A 22633-nucleotide genomic window follows, 5' to 3' on the forward strand; every position below is an offset into this window, starting at 1 on the left:
TGCCGGCCAATGTCGGCTGGCGACTCCCCGGGGGAGGGCCTTCACTGTTGCTGCTCTGGCCCTGTGTAACAATCTCCCCATGGAGATCCGGACCCTTACTACCCTTCCGGCCTTCCGTAAAGCAACCAAGACCTGGCTGTTCCAGCAGGCCTGGGGCTGTTGAATTATCCAGCCCCACCCTAAGTTATGAATGTTGCTGTAATTTTAAACTGCTGTTTTATTTTTTATATTCCCTCTCCCTTTTTATTGTAAGCCGCCCTGAGTCTTCCAAGAGTGGGCGGCATACAAAACTAATAAATAATAATAATAATCTGCCTCACTGATGTCTGACTCTGAAGGCAGCTGATAACTGGCATATGGCCCTGGCCCCCTCTCTGCCTCTGACACAGAGCCCTCATCAGAGCCTTCCCCAGCCTCCAGGACTTCCCATGTTCCTCCTCAACCTCCTCACTGTCCGAATCTGCTGCCAACTTCTCTGGCTCTTGGTGGGCCACAACAACTGGGCCCCCTGGATTGCAACCAACTCTCAACCCAACCCCAACCTCCCTCCTGTTCTCTGCAGGTGGTGATGCTGGATGAACCTACCTCAGGCATGGACCCCGTTTCACGGCGGGCCACGTGGGAGCTCCTGCAGGAGCAGCGGCGAACTCGCACCATCTTGCTCACCACCCACTTCATGGATGAGGCAGACCTGCTGGGCGACCGCATCGCCATTATGGCCAACGGGGAACTCCAATGTTGCGGATCATCCCTCTTTCTCAAGCATAAATATGGTAAGGAGATTAGGCTTGGAAATAGTGTTGCGGTCACTTTGAATGTACACTGATCGGCATACATTAAAATGAAATTTAAATTGCATACAGCTCTCAAAGGGTCACCGCCTCCAATATACACTGCATAAACATTTATTTATTTATTTATTAGTTTGTCAAGCATGTGCAAGATAACAGGTATAAGTATGAACATGGACATGAACAAAGGAAATGAATACAAATAAATGGGGACAGTAGGACAGGGACAGTAGGCATGCTGATGGGCTTATGCACGCCCCCTTTACGGACCTCTTAGGAATTGGGTGAGGTCAAGGGTAGACAGTTTGAGGTTGAAGCTGTGGGGATTTGAGGATGTAACAACAGAGTCGGGTAGAGCATTCCAGGCATTGACCCATCTGTAGCTGAAGTCGTATTTTCTGAAGTCGAGTTTGGAGCGGTTCACCTTGAGTTTGTATCGATGGTTTGCCTGTGTATTATTGCGGTTGAAGCTGAAGTAGTCATTGACAGGTAGGACGTTGTAGCAGACAATTTTGTGTACTACACTTAGGTCAGACCTTAGTCAGCGTAGTTCCAGGTTGTCCAAGCCCAAAATTTCAAGCCTGATGGCATAATGTTGAATGTTGAATGTTGATTTTATTTATATGCCGCCCTTTTCCCCCGAAGGGGACTCAAGGCGGCTCACAACTCAAACCAGGGAAAGGGGGGATACAGACAAAATTAAAAACGACACAAAAACAATACATGATTTAAAACACACAGCAGTCATATCATTCGAGGCGGGGGGCAACAGCTCTTTAGTCCCAGGCCTGTCGGAACAGCCAGTTTTAAGGGCTTTGCGGAAGGCCTGGAGGGTGGTGAGGGTTCGAATCTCCACGGGGAGTTCGTTCCAGAGGGTCAGAGCAGCCACAGAGAAGGCATAAGGGATTCTATTGTGAGCAGAGGAGTGGAGGACTCATGAAATACCTCTGGACCCACTCGATTGTATTAATGTCCAATAAACATGGAAGTATTTCCCCATTATTATGTTCCAGAAAATATTTTCGACTTCTGAGTCAATCCCTCAACTCTGACATATTAACTATGAATGCTGCAACACTGGAAGTGTTTGAGAAGATGCTGGATAACCATTTGACTGAAGTGGTGTAGGGTTTCCTGCCTAGGCAGGGGGTTGAAATAGAAGACCTCCAAAGTCCCTTCCAACTCTGTTATTCTATTCCATTCCATTCCATTCAACTACACCCAATCCTGATGGAAATTTTCAAGTTCAACCAGGGTTTTGCTGAACGTGGCCATCTCTTTAGCTCTGAAGGACATAAAAGTTAGGGATGATCTCAAGAAAGCATCCAGTGCTCATCAAGCAATATCCTTCCTCCTTTTCAGGTGCTGGGTACCACATGGTGATGGTGAAAGAGCCCTATTGCAACCTCGGAGAGATCTCCCACCTCATCTATCATTATGTCCCCAACGCCTCTCTGGAGAGCAATGTGGGGGCAGAACTGTCCTTCATTCTACCCAAGGAGAGCACGCACAAGTAATCTCACCCTTAATAACTACAGGGGATGGACTGGGTGGGGTCCAAGTTTGCCAAAAGCTCAAAGTCTCAATGGAAGTGATGAGAGTTTGAGCCCATCCACCTGGAGAACATGGGCTTGAAGGACTGGGAAAACCATAGCCTTGACTAGACACACTTTTGTTGGCAGGGTGATGTCTCTGCTTTTTAGTATGTTGTCTAGATTTACCATAGCTTTCCTCCCCAGGAGCAAACGTCTTTTTAATTTCTTGGTTGCAGTCCCCATCTGAGAGACCATTAGGCCTATTTTATAGATAAACGGGCTGTAAAGCCTATGGTTTACGTCACAGCATATCTTCTCCTTTAATCAATTAGATTAAAATGCTATAATTACTAAGAGACCCTTTTAAAATGAAGATGATTATGGCTGACCTGAAGGGAGCTGCCCATGGGCTTCTCAAAATCAATCTGGATGTTGCTATGAATGTGGTGTCTGAATTCAAATCTTCTCCCTTACTTTTTCCTTCCAGATTTGAGGCTCTGTTCACAGAGCTGGAGTTACGCCGGGAAGAGCTGGGCATTGCCAGTTATGGAGCTTCCGTTACCACAATGGAAGAGGTCTTCCTTAGGTAACTCTTTGTTGAGCTTGCAAAATGAGCTTGAAAGGTGGGCGTGGAAGATGAATTTGGAAGATGAGCTTGGAAGATGAGCTTGGAAGGTGGGCTTGAAAGGTCAGTTTGGAAAGTGAGCTTGGAAGGTGAGCTTGGAAGATGAGCTTGGAAGGTGAGCTTGGAAGATGAGTTTGAAAGGTGAGCTTGGAAGGTGAACTTGGAAGATGAGCTTGGAAGGTGAGCTTGGAAGGTGAGCTTGGAAGATGAGTTGAAAGGTGAACTTGAAAGATGAGCTTGTAAGGTGGGCTTGAAAGGTGAGCTTGGAAGGTGAACTTGGAAGATGAGCTTGGAAGGTGAGCTTGGAAGGTGAGCTTGGAAGATGAGCTTGAAAGACGAGTTGAAAGGTGAACTTGGAAGATGAGCTTGGAAGGTGAGCTTGGAAGGTGAGCTTGGAAGATGAGTTGAAAGGTGAACTTGAAAGATGAGCTTGTAAGGTGGGCTTGAAAGGTCAGCTTGGAAGGTGAGCTTGGAAGGTGAACTTGGAAGATGAGCTTGGAAGGTGAGGTTGGAAGATGAGGTTGAAAGGTCAGCTTGGAAGGTCAGCTTGGAAGATGAGGTTGAAAGGTCAGCTTGGAAGGTGAGTTTGGAAGGTGAGCTTGGAAGGTGGAAAGGGAGCTTGGAAGATGAGTTTGGAAGATGGGCTGGCCTTCTCAAGAGATCACATCCCATAAGGCTTGTTATGAGAGGAAAATGGGAGGAAGAGGTGAGCGGGAGAAAGTAAAATTCTGAAAGCCGTCTCTTTCTTAAAGAGTTGGCAAGCTTGTGGATTCCAGCATGGACATCCAAGCCATCCAGCTGCCAGCTTTGCAGTACCAGCATGAACGGCGGTCCAACGACTGGGCCATGGATGATTCCAGCAGCATGAGTGGCCTGACGAGCACAACCGATGACAGCGGGGCACTCATCACCGAAGATTGCTCCAACGTTAAGCTGAACACAGGGGTGGGTCCTCCTAACTCCTTTCATTGCTATGCTTTTTTTTTTGATTGCCTCCCATATTCCTCTCTTTGATCTTTGTCTCTGTCTGCGTCTACCATATTTTTCAGAGTATAAGATGCACCTTTCCCTCCCCAAAGAAAGAGCGTGGAAATGTTGGTGCGTCTTATACACCGAATACAGCCATTTTTGGCCTCCCGAAGCCTCGTTCCCACATCTCATTTTTGTGAAAACTGGGCCATTTTTCACAGAAACTAGGCCATTTTTCACAGAAACTAGGCCATTTTTCACAAAAACTGGGTGATTTTTCACAAAAACTGGGCCATTTTTCACAGAAACTGGGCCATTTTTCACAGAAACTAGGTCATTTTTCACAAAAACGGGGCCATTTTTCACAAAAACTGGGCCCTTTTCCACAAAAACGGGGCCATTTTTCACAAAAATGGAGCCATTTTTCACAAAAACTGGGGCATTTTTCACAAAAAACGGGGCATTTTGCACAAAAACAGGGGCATTTTTGCCTTCCCCCACCCCCCAGAAGCACTCTGCAGGTTTCAGCAGGGCTGAGGGAAGGGAAAAATGCCCCCATTTTGGTGAAAAATGGGCTGTTTTTCACCAAAGCGGGTGTGTTTTTGCTTTCCCCTACACCCCAGAAGCACACTGCAGGCTTCATCAGGGTTGGGGGAAGGGAAAAATGCCCCTCTTTTGATGATAAACGGGGGCATTGTTGCCTTCCCCCAGCCCTGCTGAAGCCTGCAAAGTGTTCCTGGCAGCTGGGGCAGACAAAAACTTTCTTTTCTTACTTACCTCTTGGAAATCTTGGTGCGTCTTATACACCGTGCGTCTTATACTCCGACAAATACGGGGGGGTTGGTTCTGTTCAATCTAGGTACGTCTCCCATCTCTACCCTCTTCCACTGTCTAGTTTCCAGAGTTTCTGGAAACTCACCTGCGTAAACCTCATCTTTTCCTCTCTCTCCCGCAGTTCTACCTCTGCTGCCAGCAGTTCTATGCCATGTTCATGAAGAGGGCGGTGTACAGTTGGCGCAACTGGAAGATGGTAGCGGGCCAGTTTTTGGTGCCTCTTATTTTCACTGCTTTTGCCTTGATCTCCGCCAAGACCTTCCCGGGGCCTCAAGACTCTCCGTTGTTGAAGCTGACTTTAAATCCTTACGGACAGACCATAGTGCCTTTCTCCGTCTCCCAGGGCTCCAGCCTGGGCGAGAGGCTGGCAGCACAGTACAAGGATGTGGTTGGTGCTCAACGCCAGGAGCCGTTGGAGGTGGTAGGTCAGTGGCAATCAGAAGCTTTCCTTCTAGAGAAGAACTCAGAAGATGGGGGGTGGGGAGGTCTCTTGTGCTCATAAGACTTTCCAGGTAGACCAGGCAGAAAATACAACCCGAACAGCTAATGACGAGGGAATGGAGATTTTGCAGTATCCTTCCCCTGGAGTGGGGATTTTACAGTATCCTTCCCCTGGAGTGGGGAAGGAATGGGGCAGTATCCTTCCCCTGGAGTGGGGAGGGAATGGGGATTTTACAGTATCCTTCCCCTGGAGTGGGGAGGGAATGGGGATTTTGCAGTATCCTTCCCCTGGACTGGGGAGGGAATGGGGATTTTACAGTATCCTTCCCCTGGAGTGGAGAGGGAATGGGGATTTTGCAGTATCCTTCCCCTGGAGTGGAGAGGAAATGGGGATTTTACAGTATCCTTCCCCTGGAGTGGAGAGGGAATGGGGATTTTACAGTGTCCTTCCCTGGAGTGGAGAGGGAATGGGGATTTTACAGTGTCCTTCCCCTGGAGTGGGGAGGGAATGGGGATTTTACAGTATCCTTCCCCTGGAGTGGGGAGGGAATGGGGATTTTGCAGTATCCTTCCCCTGGAGTGGAGAGGGAATGGGGATTTTGCAGTATCCTTCCCTGGAGTGGAGAGGGAATGGGGATTTTGCAGTATCCTTCCCCTGGAGTGGAGAGGGAATGGGGATTTTGCAGTATCCTTCCCCTGGAGTGGGGAGGGAATGGGGATTTTGCAGTATCCTTCCCCTGGAGTGGGGAGGGAATGGGGATTTTGCAGTATCCTTCCCCTGGAGTGGAGAGGAAATGGGGATTTTACAGTATCCTTCCCCTGGAGTGGAGAGGGAATGGGGATTTTACAGTGTCCTTCCCCTGGAGTGGAGAGGGAATGGGGATTTTACAGTGTCCTTCCCCTGGAGTGGGGAGGGAATGGGGATTTTACAGTATCCTTCCCCTGGAGTGGGGAGGGAATGGGGATTTTGCAGTATCCTTCCCCTGGAGTGGAGAGGGAATGGGGATTTTGCAGTATCCTTCCCCTGGAGTGGAGAGGGAATGGGGATTTTGCAGTATCCTTCCCCTGGAGTGGAGAGGGAATGGGGATTTTGCAGTATCCTTCCCCTGGAGTGGGGAGGGAATGGGGATTTTGCAGTATCCTTCCCCTGGAGTGGAGAGGGAATGGGGATTTTGCAGTATCCTTCCCCTGGAGTGGAGAGGGAATGGGGATTTTGCAGTATCCTTCCCCTGGAGTGGAGAGGGAATGGGGATTTTGCAGTATCCTTCCCCTGCCATGGCCACCAAGCCATGCCCACCAAGCTACGTCCACCGAACCAGTAGTAAAAAATGTTTTAATCCCACCACTGGTTAGGATGCTAGGCTTGTTGTTCAAAAGGTGGGCAGTCTAGTGAAGAGAAGGACCAGGGGAGACATGATAGCAGTCTTCCAGTTTGAGTGCTGCCACAGAGAGGAGGGAGCCAAGCTGTTCTCCAAAAGCACCCCAAGGCCAGACCCGCCAAGTCAACGGGGAAACCAAATTCCCTCCACAACCATGAGACTGACTTAACAACTGCAGCGATTCACTTACACAAACGGGGCAAGAAAAGTCATAAAATGGGGCAAAAACTCACTGATCAAATGCCTCCCTTAGCAAGCTAAATTTTGGCCTCGATTGTGGCCGTAAGTTGAGTTGGATTCAAATCCTCCCCCCCCCCACCTCAAAGGGCCCTGAAAGAGTAGACAATACTATTTCTCTGGGTTTAGAAAAACCTAAAAGCAAATTCTTACTTTGTGTTATACATGGCTTGAAGTCCAGTCAGTGAAAGGCCCTTCTCAATGGCTCCCTTTGGGGCAAAGGGCCAGGATGGTACAAAGGGCGGAAAAGAGGAGCACACGGGAGGGGGAAGGGAGAGGGCAGACATTCCTGAATAATTACTCTATAAAAAACTTCTAGCCTTCAAAGTTACAAAAGTGCTTTTTATTTCAAGAGGCAACTGGACTTTCTGGTTTTTCTTTGAAGACATTTCGCTTCTTGTCCAAGAAGCTTCTTCAGCTCAAATGTCTTCAAAGAAAACCCAGAAAGTCCAGTTGCCTCCTGAAAAAAACACCTTTGGGACATCCGTGACCTGGATGATGGAGAATCTCCATAGACTTTCAAAGTTACCATTTATGGTCCTTGTGGTTAGAAACATCTGTGTCCCCCATCTCCAATAAGTAGTGCTAATGGCTGAAATGGGGTACTTAGTCAGTGAGGAGGACATCTTCACTTCATGAAATGTTTGTCCTTGCAGGGAACCTGGAGGAATATTTGATTTCTCGCGCATCCGAAGAAGCCGGAGCTTTTAATGAGTACCACATAGCGGCAGCTTCTTTCCAAGAGTCCTCGAACCAGGTCAACATCACTGCTCTTTTCAACAACCAAGCATTTCATTCCCCTGCCACTGCGTTGCTACTGGTGGACAACGCCTTGTTGAGGCTCATAGTTGGACCAAATGCCTCCATCACCGTTGCTAACTATCCCCAACCTCGCAACATGACCGAGACAGCAAAGGACCAGCTCATGGAGTGAGTCCCAACTTCCTTCGTTTTTAATCTGTTTGGTGGCTTCAGATATATCCCATCTTTCACTCAAGAACTCAAGAGGGCCTATGTATGCCCATTCCCAGAGGTGTGATATTCAGCCAGTTCTGACCAGTTCTGGCGAACCGGTAGCAGAAATTTTGAGTAGTTCAGAGAACCAGCAAATGCCACCTCTGACTGGCCCCGCCCACACCTATTCTCTGCCTCCTGAGTCCCAGCTGATCAGAGTCCCAGCTGATCAGAGTCCCAGCTGATTGGCTCGGTCTTCTTTTGTTGCCCTGCACAGGAGAACAGAGCTGGAAAGTAGGTTAGTGGGATGGGGAGGGAATGGGGATTTTACAGTATCCTTCTCCTGCCATGCCCACCAAGCCACACCCATCAAGCCATGCCTACAGAACCGGTAGTAAAAAAAAATTGAATCCCACCACTGCCGGTTCCTCATGTAACAACCAAGTGCCATTTCAAGTGTCAGGCGTCAAGCCAGCTATCTGTCAGATTCGGGTTAATGTCAGAGTTCCAAATAGCATCCAAAAGTAAATCAGAGTCCAAGGCAAAGGATTCCTCAAAGTTCCAATTGATTAAGAGAGCCATGTTGGCACATCTGAGAAAACCCGAATCTGAAAGCTTCCCGGTTTTCCCCATCTAGTTGAAAGTTCCAAGATCTTGCCCCCACATCCACAAGTCCCATCCCATGGTCCAATCTCCCACTGCCATGCTGGCAGCTTCCACCCATCCAGTTCCGGTCAGGTGCAGAGGTGCAAAGACAAAGGATGACCTTGGCTTTCTAGAAAGAATGTTGTTATGGCTACATATCATCTAACCCCATACAATCCCCCCCTCCCATTTTCCCACAATAGAAAATGGATAGTAGAATAACAGAAAGCATGGCAGGCCTGAGATCCACAAGAAAAGATGGCTGCAGGCCTGACACTACCCCTAACTCCCCAGCCAGATCTATTGTAGTTCCACCAGAACTGGGGTAAAATGCTTTGGGGAACCCAACGTTTAATCAAAGTTTTCCATCTCTGTCTTGGCAATATTCCCGTAGAAGCAAGACGGGTTTCGCCATCGCCATTAACTTGCTCTACGGAATGGCCTCCTTATCCAGCACCTTTGCGCTCCTGCTGGTCAGCGAGAGAGCCATCAAAGCCAAACACGTACAGTTTGTCAGCGGTGTTTACATGGTGAACTTTTGGCTCTCGGCGCTTCTGTGGGACCTCATCAACTTCCTTACACCTTGCACCCTCATCCTGGTGAGTCATTCCTGGATTGCCTGTGTCGAGTGGGGAGCCATGGTGGCGTAGTAGTTAGAATGCAGTATTGCAGGCTGACTCTGCCCACTGCGAGGAGTTCGATCCTCACCGGCCTCAAGGTTGGCTCAGCCTTCCATCCTTCCGGGGTCAGTAAAATGAGGACCCAGATTGTTGGAAGCAATAAGCTGACTCTGCAAACCACTTAGAAAGCATTATGAAACGGTATATAAGTCTAAGTGCTATTGCTATTACTTCTAAGGAAAATGGGTTCACCAGGATGGGGACTCCAGCAGACAATCTTCAGCTCTGAATCCTGCTGGACTTTAGGAAGGTGGGGAGAATAAGAGCTTCCTGTTAGCGCACTGAATTCTGGGAGTTGAAGTTCACCCATCTGGAGGTTGCTGAGGTTGAGAAACTCTGGCCTAGGCAATACAGATGGTTATCAGCACTTAGCAGGCTGTTAAGAGCCCCGGTGGCGCAGTGGTTAGAATGCAGTATTGCAGGCGGACTCTGCCCACTGCCGGGAATTCAATCTGCGTTCTAACCACTGTGCCACCATGGGAGAAAAGGAAGGGAGGGAGGAAAGAAGGAAGGGCTAGCGATAGCATTTAGACATATACAACTTCACAGTGCTTTCACAGGGTTCACTGACAAATGCGCGCTCGACAAAAGCGCGCCGACAAAACTGCTGGGAAAAAACCGCAAGTTCGAAATCGCACCGATGAATGAGCGCAGAAGCGCGCCAACAACAGCGCGCCGACAGAAGCGCACTCTAAACCTAACCCTAAACCTAACCCTCACCCTTACCCTAACCCTTACCTTAACCGTAATTGTGCTTCTGTTAGCACTCTTTTGTCAACGCACCTTTGTGGGCGCACTGTCGATGTCGAGGTTTTATCGCCACGGTTTTGTCAGGCGTGCTGTTGTCGGGCGCGCATTTGTCGGATCTCGCTTTCACAGCCCCCTCTAAGCAGTTTACAGAGTCAGCCTCTTGCCCCCAACAATCTGGGTCCTCATTTTACCCACCTGGGAAGGATGGATGGCTGAGTCAACCTTGAGCCTGGAGCGATTCGAACTGCCAAATTGCAGTCAGCCGGCAGTCAGCAGAAGTAGCCTGCAGTACCGCACTCTAATCACTGCGCCACTGTGGCGCATACTAAATGAGCACATTAAATGACCCTTCCTATTCTTAAGCTGTAATAACTGTACTAACCATTTCTGTTGGTCGTTCTTCAGGTGATCTTCCAAGCCTTTGACGTCAAAGCATTCACTCAGGACAACCACCTCGTGGATATAATGCAGATATTTCTTCTGTACGGCTGGGCCATTATCCCCCTCATGTACCTGCTCAGCTTCTTCTTCTCCGTAGCAGCCACAGCCTTCACCCGCCTCACCATCTTCAACATCTTCTCTGGCACAGCCACATTCTTGGCCGTCGTCATCATGAGCATTCCTGGTAAGGAATTTGGACTCCGTGGCCTTGGCTGAAATGTTTTCGTGGCGTTGAGCCGCCCAGGTGAACTTTGTTGTTCTCCCATGTCTTCTCTTCCAGAGCTCGGAATGGTAGATCTTTCTAACACGTTGGATAAAGTCTTCCTAACCCTACCCAACTACTGCTTGGGACAAAGTATCAGCAAGTTCTACCAGAATTATGAGTTCATTCAGTTCTGCACTTCCTCTTTTGAGTCCGTGCTCATCTGTAAAGTATTTAGTGAGTATCTCAGACTTGGCTTCTTGGGCGCTGTGGAAGGGGACTATTTGTGGCTCAGGGTTGAAATGAAGAGTCCTTGGTGCTCACTGAGTAGTTTTCTTGCAAATGTTTCATGGCCCAACTAGGGAAGGTTATCAGTACTAGAAGCGAGAGGGACTTGGGGAGAGGAGGAAGAGGAGGGAAAGGACTGTGAGGGGTCCTTGGTGCTCTCTGAGCTTGGTGGTTTTCTTGCAAATGTTTCATAACCCAACTAGGGAACATCACCAGTGCTTGAAGGGAGGGGGACTTGTGGAGAGGAGAAGGAGGAGAGAGGGCCGGAGGAGGGAGGAGGACGAGGAGGACGAGGAGGGAAGGGATAGAGGAGGAAGGAGGAGGTAGCTGGAGGAAGAAGAGAAGAGAATGCCTAGGCTTCTCTGTGCTCTCTGAGCACTGATAACGTTACCTACTTTGGAATGAAGATTTTGCAATATCCTTCCCCCAGGAGTGGGGAGGGAATGGAGATTTTGCAGTATCCTTCCCCTGGAGTGGGGTGGGAATGGAGATTTTGCAGTATCCTTCCCCTGGAGTGGGGAGGGAATGGGGATTTTGCAATATCTTTCCCCTGGAGTGGGAAAAGAATGGAGATTTTACAGTATCCTTCCCCTGGAGTGGGGAGGGAATGGGGATTTTGCAGTATCATTCCCCAGGAGTGTGGAGAGAATGGGGATTTTACAGTATCCTTCCCCTGGAGTGGGGAGAGAATGGGGATTTTACAGTATCCTTCCCCTGGAGTGGGGAAAGAATGGAGATTTTACAGTATCCTTCCCCTGGAGTGGGGAGGGAATGGGGATTTTGCAGTATCATTCCCCAGGAGTGTGGAGAGAATGGAGATTTTACAGTATCCTTCCCCTGGAGTGGGGAGAGAATGGGGATTTTACAGTATCCTTCCCCTGGAGTGGGGAGGGAATGGAGATTTTTCAGTATACTTCCCCTAGAGTGAGGAGGGAATGGAGATTTTGCAGTATCCTTTCCCTGGAGTGGGGAGGGAATGGGGATTTTACAGTATCCTTCCCCAGGAGTGGGGTGGGAATGGAGATTTTGCAGTATCCTTCCCCTGGAGTGGGGAGGGAATGGGGATTTTGCAATATCTTTCCCCTGGAGTGGGGAAAGAATGGAGATTTTACCGTATCCTTCCCCTGGAGTGGGGAGGGAATGGGGATTTTGCAGTATCATTCCCCAGGAGTGTGGAGAGAATGGGGATTTTACAGTATCCTTCCCCTGGAGTGGGGAGAGAATGGGGATTTTACAGTATCCTTCCCCTGGAGTGGGGAAAGAATGGAGATTTTACAGTATCCTTCCCCTGGAGTGGGGAGGGAATGGGGATTTTGCAGTATCATTCCCCAGGAGTGTGGAGAGAATGGAGATTTTACAGTATCCTTCCCCTGGAGTGGGGAGAGAATGGGGATTTTACAGTATCCTTCCCCTGGAGTGGGGAGGGAATGGAGATTTTTCAGTATACTTCCCCTAGAGTGAGGAGGGAATGGAGATTTTTCAGTATACTTCCCCTAGAGTGAGGAGGGAATGGAGATTTTGCAGTATCCTTTCCCTGGAGCAGGGAGAGAATGGGGATTTTACAGTATCCTTCCCCTGGAGTAGGGAGAGAATGGGGATTTTACAGTATCCTTCCCCTGCCATGCCCACCAAGCCACGTCCACATAATCGGTAGTAAAACAAAATTGAATGTCGCCACTGGTTCAACCTCTGGTATGGACAAATGTTCACCAATCTTATCTAGTAATCATTCCAATGTTAATATCATCCATAGATCTTATCTATTATCTTTCTTCTATTCCCTCAACTTTCATGTGGACTTCAACCAACGGAAGGTTGCTAATCTCCTGAAATAACCCTTTTCTTTGGTCCCGCTCTCCTCCCTTTCCCCATTCCTCCTCCAGATATCACTTACCAGACCAACTACTTTGCTTGGGAAAACCCAGGTGTCGGGAAATACCTGACAGCTATGGCTGCTCAAGGGATCTCCTTCCTTCTCCTGCTCTTTCTCATTGAGACTAACCTCCTCTGGAGAATGAGGACCATTGTTTGCGACCTACGGCGGAGGCGGAAATGGGTGAGGCTTTCGCACCAAGGAATCCCTTTCCGAGTTTCTCAATGTTGCGTGTAGATTAACCTCCTCCCCCCCTGAATTTCACATGATGCAATGGATGGTGGAAGAAGGCGGCTTCCGTTTGTGGGAAACAAAGGAAATTGTTGGCATCAAGGGCTGGTTGGTGGCCAACTCATAGGAGCTGCAACTATCTAAGCCAGTGTTTCTCAACCTTGGCGACTTTAAGTCCTGTGGGGGATTCTGGGAGTTGAAGTCCACAGGACTTAAAGTCGCCAAGGTTGAGAAACACTGATCTAAGCCTTTTAGAGTCGACCTCGACAGCCTTCCAGGAATTTAACAAAAGAAAGAGTATAAGATGCGCCTAGCTTTTGGGAGGAAAACAAGGGTGGGGGGAATCACTGCAGCTGCCCCAGATGTAAGCCAATTGCCAAGTGCCCAAGTTGCAATCACATCACGTGATTGTAGGGCTAGTGCAAGGTTGGGTGATAAGTAATGTTTTTTTTTTCAAGGCTGTTGTAACTTTGAACTGTGGTTAAACAAATGGTCGTAAGAGGATTACGTGCTCTCAGGTTAATCAAAATGATAAGGGAGATTTTTCTGCCTGATGTAATTATAAATTCAGTATTTCCCTCCTGCTTGTTTTATACAGGACGCCTCCCTTCCGATAACTTGCTGCTGATGTGTCCTTTTAGCAATAGCGCTTAGACTTATATACCGCTTTACAGTGCTTTGCAGCCCTCTCTAAGCGGTTTACAGAGTCAGCCTATTACCCCCCCTCCCTCCCTCCCAACAATCTGGGTCCTCATTTTACCAAACTTAGAAGGATGGAAGGCTGAGTCAACCTTGAGCTGGTCAAGATCGAACTGCTGGCAGTGGGCAGAACTAGCCTGTAATACTGCATTCTAACCACTGTGCATCATGGATGGATAGATGGATGGATGGATGGATGGATGGATGGATGGATGGAGAAAAGGAGGAGCAATAGCAAAAGCATTTAGACTTATATACTGCTTCACAGTGCTTTTACAGCCCTCTCTAAGTGGTTTACAGAGTCAGCCTCTTGCCCCCAGCAATCTGGGTCCTCATTTTACCCACCTCAGAAGGATGGAAGGCTGAGTCAACCTTCAACCGGTCATCGAACTCTTGGCAGTGGGCAGAGCTAGCCTGCAATACTGCATTTTAACCACTGGGAGAGAAGGAAGGAAGGAAGGAAGGAAGGAAGGAAGGAAGGAAGGAAGGAAGGAAGGAAGGAAGGAAGGAAGGAAGGAAGGAAGGAAGAGCAATAGCATTTAGGCTTATATACCGCTTCGCAGTGCTTTACAGCCCTTGCTAAGTGGTTTACAGAGTCAGCCTCTTTCCCCCAACAATCTGGGTCCTCATTTTACCCACCTCGGAAGGATGGAAGGCTGAGTCAACCTTGTGCCTGGTGAGATTCGAACTGCCAAATTGCAGTCAGCTGGCAGTCAGCAGAAAGTAGCCTGCAGTACTGCACTCTAACCACTGCACCACCGTGGCTCATTTGCTTGATTTTTTTTTTTTTTTATGCTGTTCAACAGGTCATGTTGCTAAACCAGGTTCCGGTGCTGCCTGAAGACCGGGATGTTGCTGATGAGAGGAAGAAGGTTCTGGAATCTCCAGTAGCATCCATTTCTTCTCTGAATAGTCCTCTGGTGATTAAGGAGCTTACCAAGGTAGATGTTCAAGGTAGCTTCTAAGACTCCCTGGTACCTCTCACCAAAACCTCATCAAAATAATGTAAACCACTTTTGAAGGTCACACTTTTTATGCAAAAAAAATAAAATCCCTCCATTTCTCCAAAGAAATAATAGGTGGTTCTATTAGGCCCTGAAGCCTAGAAAGTATCTGTGGCTTATATTTACATACTAGCTGGTAACTCGGTGTTGCCCAGGCATTTATTTATCCTAGCCCTGTATCAGATAGTGGTGTTTTTTGTAAGAACCAATCCCCCCTTACCAGAGGGAGCCCCTTGGGAAGTACTGTGAAGCCGTTACCATGGCAACACCACTGTGCTGTACAGTAGATGTCATTTTAAGACACAACAGGTTGTATCTTAACAGAACTTGACTCCAAAATGCATACCAGCACTGTCAAAAATACTGTGAATTAGAAATAATTCATTCATTTTAGCGGCCCAGGCATTCCAGAATTATGCTGGAACACACACACACACACACACACAGACTCGCTAGAACTGGCTTTCTGTGAAAAAGGATTAGCTTTTATTGATTTGATTTTCATCCTGCTTTTATTTGGGGCCAGCTCAACACAGTGTCCATAGCTATGTTTTTGTGGCTTAAGGAAGAGAATTTGTGGCCTCTTGATTTCTAGTCTGATGCTTTAACCACCGCACCTAACTACCTCCCTACACTAAACTTTTGCTTGAATGATGGTGGGATGTTAGGTTCTTTGTTATTGGTTGAAAATGTTGAGAACCCCTGGAGCGGAATTTCTCAACCTTGACAACGTGAAGATATATGTGGACTTCAACTCTCAGCATTCAGGATTCTGGGAAGCGAAGTCCATGCATCTTAAAAGTTGCCAAGATTAAGAAATTTTGCATTAGAGAAGCGCAAAGCCACCCCCCCCATCCTTTTGGGTACCAAGGACGGGTTCTGTAGGGAGAGGTTCTTCCAAGGGTTGGATGGGGTGTGGTTTCCCATGCTGCCCACATCCCACGGATGGGGCTTGGCTTGTTTGCACGGATCGGTTTCTGGCAAGCCGCAGACCACTGTCATTCCACAGGTAGGGGGTTGAGGACCCCCCTGCACTAGAGAGTCAGTTGTAAGTGGGATGTGCAGAAAAGCAAGGTATAACTTGAAAACCAAACCATCTTCCTCAATACCCTTGGTGACATAAAATCCTAACTGTAATAATTATAAGCAAAGAGATAACAATGGGTAACAATGAAAGAAGCACCACTGGAAGGCCATTGGCATTAACAAATTTATCAGTCAATTGCAAAAGTCAATTATCAGTCAATTGCAGCTTGACTTGGAATAGCTTTTATCCTGAGATGACCATCAAACAACCCTATCTACCTATCCTGTCTTGTGACCGAGGCTTCCCAAGAGCCTGAAGCAAACTCCTTGTCCTGACAAAAAAACCCTTTTATTAATTTCCTGTGAATTCTGCTCATTCACAGCCAGCAAAGTCTTTTGCCGATATCTGCAAAACTTGGCAAGGAGTCTCGGAGAGTCACAAACCAATTAAGCGAACTAATTGTCTCCTGCAAACTCCCCTTCCCTTTCGCTCCTCTTTTCTTTCCTCTGGGAGGGGCCATTCACCATCCACCTGTGGCCTTCCTCCCAAGTCGACCCCTGTTCTTTAGCTGTTCCCTTCGTCTGGCAACTCTGTGCATGCGCACACTGGGAACAGGCTCCAGCTGTTCGTCTGCCTCACTGATGTCTGATTCTGAAGGCAGCTGATAACTGGCAAACGGGCCTGGCCCCCTTTCTGCCTCTGACACAGAGCCCTCATCAGAGCCTTCCCCAGACTCCAGGACTGGCCCAGGTTCCTCCCCAACCTCCTCACTGTCCGAATCTGCTGCCAGATCCGCTGGCTGCTGGTGGCCACAACACGTTCTTAGGAAGAACTTGATAGATGCATAAAAATGTCAAATCCAATCTACCAGCACATAATGATAAACAATTTTTATAAGTCTGCAGTAATAAAGAAAATGATAATGAATAGTATTAGCAGCAATGAGGCCAGCTCCGTGTGTTATACATCTGACACCAATGTGTCCCCCCGCCCCCACTTCTGTTTTTCCAGGTGTACAGTAGCCGGGATTCTTGTCTGGCTGTGGACCGAATCTCTCTTGCAGTCAGCAAGGGGGAATGTTTTGGTCTTCTGGGTTTCAACGGGGCAGGCAAAACCACGACCTTCAAGATGCTAACGGGGGATGAGAGCATCACTTCGGGAGATGCTTATGTGGATGGACACAGCATCCTGGCCAATATCAAAAAGGTAATGGGAGAGTCGAGACAAGAGTGGCGGGGTGACCTAGAGAGGGAGCTTTCGCCCCACAATCAGGAGGTTGTGACTTCGATCCTAGGCAGTGGCAGATATATTTCTCTCTCTGGGCACAATTGTCTGCTGTGAACACCATATAGGTGTCAGGAAAGGCATCTGGCCAATAAATGCTCAGCTCCATTCAGTTGCCCCAACTCCACTCTGACGCAAGGGATTACAGGGTCGTTAAAAGAAAAAAAAATGGGGGAGTCAAGAACAAAACAACAGCTGTTCTTGACGAAGTTGACAAAGTTATGGATTCCAGTTCTGGCACTTTGGGACCCTAAGGCTTTCTCCCAAACCCTCATAGACCAACATTGAGCATTTGGAAGGAAAAGACACAATTGCTAGGTGCAGCTAGGATCCTCCTATCTTGCTGCTTTTCCTGCTTATATGTCTACCTATAGAAGTTCAAGGAGATCAAGTGGAAATTGTCCCTCATTTGTATCACACTCCTATGACTGAATATGAGTACTTTATGGTTTGTGGTTGAGCAACGACTTAAATTTGGGTCTTCTTGGTCTCACTTGAGCCCTCTAAGCTGGTTTGGAGAAGTATCCTGGTGACTATTAGCTGTGGGAGCTAGTTTGTCCAATGTTGACATCTACACAAAGAAACCAGGATAGTTGAGATCATCAACCTCCCATGAACTGGTAGGTCGGAGATGTTCTTCTCAACTTGATTTGATCTGCCTTCAGGTCCAGCAGCGGATTGGCTACTGTCCTCAGTTCGATGCGCTTTTGGATCACATGACTGGAAGGGAGACCTTGAGCATGTACGCCCGACTGCGGGGCATCCCTGAACGCTACATCGGCAGCTGTGTGGAGAATATGCTTCGCGGGTTGCTCTTAGAACCTTACGCCAACAAACTCATCCGCACATACAGGTGAGAAGCAGCAGGGTTTCCCTCCTACACTCATCCATGATGGGAGGTGGGACGAAATGGGAGAAGAGGCTTTGTTTCATGATTAGAAATGGCTGGAGGCAGCTGGGAGGGCCCCACCGCTCTTAGCACTTAGCAATAGACTTATATTCCCTTCCCTTCTTTTCTCTTCCTTTCCGTTCCCTTCTCTTCCTTTCTCTTCCCTTCTTCTCTTCTCTTCCTTTCTCTTCCATTCTCTTATCTTCCCTTCCCTTCCCCAAATTTGCAAATTTCGGTGAGGAGGGGGAGAATAGCAATAGCACTTAGACTTATATACCACTTCACAGTGCTTTACAGCCCTCTCTAACCGATTTACCGAGTCAGCCTATCGCCCCCAACAATCCTCATTTTACCCACCTCCGAAGGATGGAAGGCTGAGTCAACCTTGAGCCAGTCAGGATCGAACTCATGGCAGCCAGCCAAGTGAGCCTGCAAGACTGCATTCTAACCACTGGGAGGGAAGGAGATAGAAATAACATTTAGACTTATATGCCGCTTCACAGTGCTTTACAGCCAACTCTTAAGCAGTTTACAGCGTCAGCCTCTTGCCCCCAACAATCTGGGTCCTCATTTGACCCACCTCGGAAGGACGGAAGGCTGAGTCAACCTTCAGCCTGGTGAGATTCGAACTGCCAAACTGCAGGCAGCCGGCGGTCAGCAGAAAGTAGCCTGCAATACTGCACTCTAAGCACTGCGCCACCGCGGCTCTTTTTCATGGCCTTTCTCTTCTCTGTCTCTGCAGTGGTGGGAACAAGCGGAAACTGAGTGCAGGGATTTCTCTCATTGGTGGACCTCCTGTGGTGTTCCTGGATGAACCTTCCACCGGCATGGACCCTGTGGCCAGGCGATTATTATGGGATGCAGTCGCTCGGACACGGGAGTGTGGGAAGTCCATCATTATCACTTCTCACAGGTTGGGCCTGTTTCTCTGTCTTCCATCACCTTGGGGAGAGGATACGGATTTCTGTCCATCTTTAGGCCAATGTTTCTCAACCTTGGCTGGGGCTTGAAGATGTGTGGACTTCCAACGCCCAGAATTCTCTAGAAATTCTCAGAGTGGGGCAGAGGATCTTTGGGGTTTTTTAAAATAAAGGTAAAGATCCCCCTCGCACATATGTGCTAGTCGTTCCTGACTCTAGGGGGTGGTGCTCATCTCCGTTTCAAAGCCAAAGAACCAGCGCAGTGCGAAGACGTCTCCGTGGTCATACAAAAATACTGGGAGTGGACCAGCCCTACCGTAGGATACCAGTTCTTTTTCTTCCTGCTGAGTCCTGGATTCCCTGTGCCTACAAGTCTTTATGGATTTATTGGTTGACTAGCCGATAACCTGGCATTGCCCGGGTATTTATTTATAGGGGTAAAACGTCCAGACCAAACGTAATTTCTAATGTTGGATTTTCCCCCTTACCAGAGGGAACCCCCTTGTGGAGTACTGTGAAGCCGTTACCATAGCAACTCCACCGCGTTGTACAGTAGAAGTCATTTTACGGCAGTACAGTAGAAGCCATTTTAAGGCACAACAGGCTTTATCTTAACAAAACACACACCCTGGGGGATGTTAAGGGTGTCTTATCCCCCATACATTTTTCTCCAGAGAGTAAGTCATCTGTGTACCAAGTTTGCTTGAAATTGCAAAAGAGGGAGAGGGAGAGGGAGAGAGAGAGAGGGAGGGAGGGAGAGAGAGAGATTACATGTCCCTCATCTCATGATCGGAGTGACTATGGGTGGATTACAAGTCTTGCGCTTGCTGCTCTAAACATCTACATTCCCTCCCCTGCAGCATGGAAGAGTGTGAAGCTCTGTGCACCAGGTTGGCCATCATGGTCAACGGGCAGTTCAAGTGCCTGGGCAGCCCTCAGCACCTGAAGAGCAAGTTTGGCAGTGGATATACCCTGCTGGCCAAAACCCACTGGGATGAAGAAGGCCATGTAGAAGACTTCAAGGCCTTTGTGGAGAGGACATTTCCCGGTAAGCCAGCTGTGTGATCATGCATGTCTTCCAGCTGCTTGTATCTGACCAGCCTGCCACCTACAGGTAGTCCTTATGACCGGTGACTTGTTGACTATTCAAAGTTGTTGTTGGAACATGTGACATGGTTTCGAAGTTCCAACATCATGCCTCTGTTCTGAGCGAGGCTTCCCAAGAGCAGGAAGCAAACTCCTTGTCCCAACCAAAAAGCCTTTTATTAATTGACTGTGAATTCTGCTCATTCACATTCAGCAAAGTCTTTCGAGAGAGGATTTACAGTCACAGACCTTATCTGGCTTGGAGAGCTGCCAGGCTGATATCTGCAGAACTTGGCAAGGAGTCTCGGAGAGTCACGAACCAATTAAGCGAACTGATTGTCTCCTGCAAACTCCACTCCCCTTTCGCTCCTCTTTTATTTCCTCTGGGAGGAGCCGTTCATCGTCCACCTGTGCCTTACTCCCAAGTCGACCCCTGTTCTTTAGCTGTTCCCGTCCTCTGGTCACTCTGCGCCTGCGCACACTGGAAACAGGCTCCAGCTGTTCGTCTGCCTCACTGATGTCTGACTCCGAAGGAGCTGATAATTGGCATATGGCTCTGGCCTTCTCTCTGCCTCCGACACAGAGCCCTCATCAGAGCCTTCCCAGACTCCAGGACTGGCCCAGGTTCCTCACCAACCTCCTCACTGTCCGAATCTGCTGCCAGCTCCGCTGGCCGCCTGCAGGACACAACAGCCTCCACCTCCTGTGATCACATGATGACCGCATTTTGGGTGCCCCGCAACCAACTTGCGTTGATGGCTATTTGCATGTTCAGTGGTCACCTGAACACATTTTACAACATTTTTGCTGCAAAACAACATTTACTTCCAGTTTTTGGTAAAACCGGCCCATAGAAATCGATTGTTCACATGATGACCACGATGGTCACTTAAACAAGCCCAGAGCAACAATAACATGTGGAAGGGACTCAGGCAGACAGTTCCCTGATTCCCTGGTGTAGGAAGGGGCGAGAAGGTCCAGCAGAATCAGGCTTGCAAGATTTGGTTTTTAGAGCGAATCTGCAGGAGAAGAGCAGGCAAAGCTGGAGGGTGGAGTTAAGTGTGTTATCAGCTTAGAGTCATCACATTGCTACAAAGGTTCCAAGTTCAACCCCTCTTGAATTTTGTTGACTCTTATCTGGTGCCAATTTAGTACTGAACTGTATGTGACTGGATCCTTGTGTATACGCTTGAGCAATAGATCTTGAACTGCAACTCAACACATGGTCCAGATACTTTGCATCTTTTGAAAAGCTTTCTTGAGAAGTTGAACTACTGGTTTAGTCCACCTAGTTGGACTGACTGCATGGGACACTTGTAGTCTACTCTACCTACTGCAGATAATTTAATTGGGGTATTAAAATTCAGAATGGTACCTTGGAAGAAGGCAAGGTAGGAATCCAGGACACAGATTCTCAACAAATTGTTGACCGCAGTTAAGAATGATTGCAGATTGATTTGGGGTGGGGACATGTGGATGTCTTGGGAAATAGATGTCAACTCCTAAAGTTGCCATAGTGATGAAAGTGGGGAGAGAACATTCCACACATATCTTCGGCTAGAGTCAGATCTCAGATTACTACAGCAGGCTTGTGATGTGTGCACCTCATTGGTGAATGTGATTCATGACACAGATTGAGGGGAGGGGAGGAACAGGGGTAAAGTTCAGCCATAGTTCAAAAGAGGTTTATATCTGACTACAAAGCGGTGTTGCTGAAATGGTGCTCCTAATAAATGACTGCATTTCTTTTGAAACTTGGCTTGAGGCTAATGAATTAATTAGGACATCTTTCAGAAACTTGACAGACAATCAGATCTAAACCTTGGCTGTATCTTCTTTTTCCCCCTCTCCCAGAGAGCATCCTGAAGCATGAACACCACGGGATGGTCCATTACCACCTCACCAATAAGAACCTCAGTTGGGCACAGGTAAGGCTGGAGTAATGGCTGGTGGTGGTATACAAAAGTGAACAGGGGAGAACAGCTCAACCTGTGGAAGCTAAGATCTTCAGAAGAAACTCTAACAAAATGATATTCAATGTTGAAAAAAGTTAAGGTTCTACATTTAGGCAAGAAAAACAAAATGCACAGGTACAGTATAGATGGTACCTTGCTCAATAGTAGCAACTGTGAGAGGGATCTTGGAGTCCTAGTGGACAACCATTTAATATGAACCAGCCGTGTGCAGCAGCTGCCAAAAAAGCCAACACGGTTCTAGGCTGCATCAACAGAGGGACAGAATCAAGATCACATGAAGTGTTAATGCCATTTTATAAGGCCTTGGTAAGGCCACACTTGGAATATGGCATCCAGTTTTGGTCGCCACGATGTAGAAAAGATGTGGAGACTCTAGAAAGAGTGCAGAGAAAAGCAACAAAGAGGATTAGGGGACTGGAGGTTAAAACATATGAAGAACGGTTACAGGAACTGGGTATGTCTAGTTTAATGAAAAGAAGGACTAGGGGAGACATGATAGCAGTCTTCCAATATCTCAGGGGTTGCCACAAAGAAGAAGGAGTCAAACTATTCTCCAAGGAACCTGAGGGTAGAACAAGAAACAATGGGTGGAAACTAATCAAGGAGAGAAGCATCTTAGAACTAAGGAGAAACTTCCTGACAGTTGGAACAACTAATCAGTGGAACAACTTGCCTCCAGAAGTTGTGAATGCTCCAACTTTGGAAGTTTTTAAGAAGATGTTGGATAACCATTTGTCTGAAGTGGTGTAGGGTTTCCTGCCTAAGCAGGGGGTTGGACTAGAAGACCTCCAAGGTTCCTTCCAACTATGTTATTCTATTTTCTAATTCCAACCTCCTTTTCCCACACTGGCCTTGAGATCTTACAAGTTTCTA

At 47.9% G+C, this 22633-nt stretch overlaps 1 protein-coding gene across 3 annotated transcripts in view; it reads left to right on the forward strand.

The window, feature by feature from the left end:
• Positions 1–22633, forward strand: part of ABCA3 (ATP binding cassette subfamily A member 3) — a 94753-nt gene that overhangs the window by 65217 nt on the left and 6903 nt on the right. For all 3 annotated transcript variants that reach the window (XM_087728680.1, XM_087728681.1, XM_087728682.1), the window contains 16 exons: positions 563–773; positions 2154–2304; positions 2814–2912; positions 3704–3896; positions 4876–5179; positions 7468–7741; positions 8805–9009; positions 10246–10465; positions 10562–10720; positions 12655–12827; positions 14381–14515; positions 16617–16811; positions 17555–17742; positions 18521–18691; positions 19559–19746; positions 21639–21712. In XM_087728680.1, the coding sequence (XP_087584806.1) occupies positions 563–773; positions 2154–2304; positions 2814–2912; positions 3704–3896; positions 4876–5179; positions 7468–7741; positions 8805–9009; positions 10246–10465; positions 10562–10720; positions 12655–12827; positions 14381–14515; positions 16617–16811; positions 17555–17742; positions 18521–18691; positions 19559–19746; positions 21639–21712 (2940 nt within the window). The remainder of the gene's footprint in view (positions 1–562; positions 774–2153; positions 2305–2813; positions 2913–3703; positions 3897–4875; positions 5180–7467; positions 7742–8804; positions 9010–10245; positions 10466–10561; positions 10721–12654; positions 12828–14380; positions 14516–16616; positions 16812–17554; positions 17743–18520; positions 18692–19558; positions 19747–21638; positions 21713–22633) is intronic.

This window comes from Thamnophis sirtalis, unplaced genomic scaffold (genome assembly GCF_051295495.1).
Source record: "Thamnophis sirtalis isolate CommonGarterSnake01/CBP01778 unplaced genomic scaffold, rThaSir2_p1.2 scaffold_14, whole genome shotgun sequence".
Lineage (NCBI taxonomy): Eukaryota > Metazoa > Chordata > Lepidosauria > Squamata > Natricidae > Thamnophis > Thamnophis sirtalis.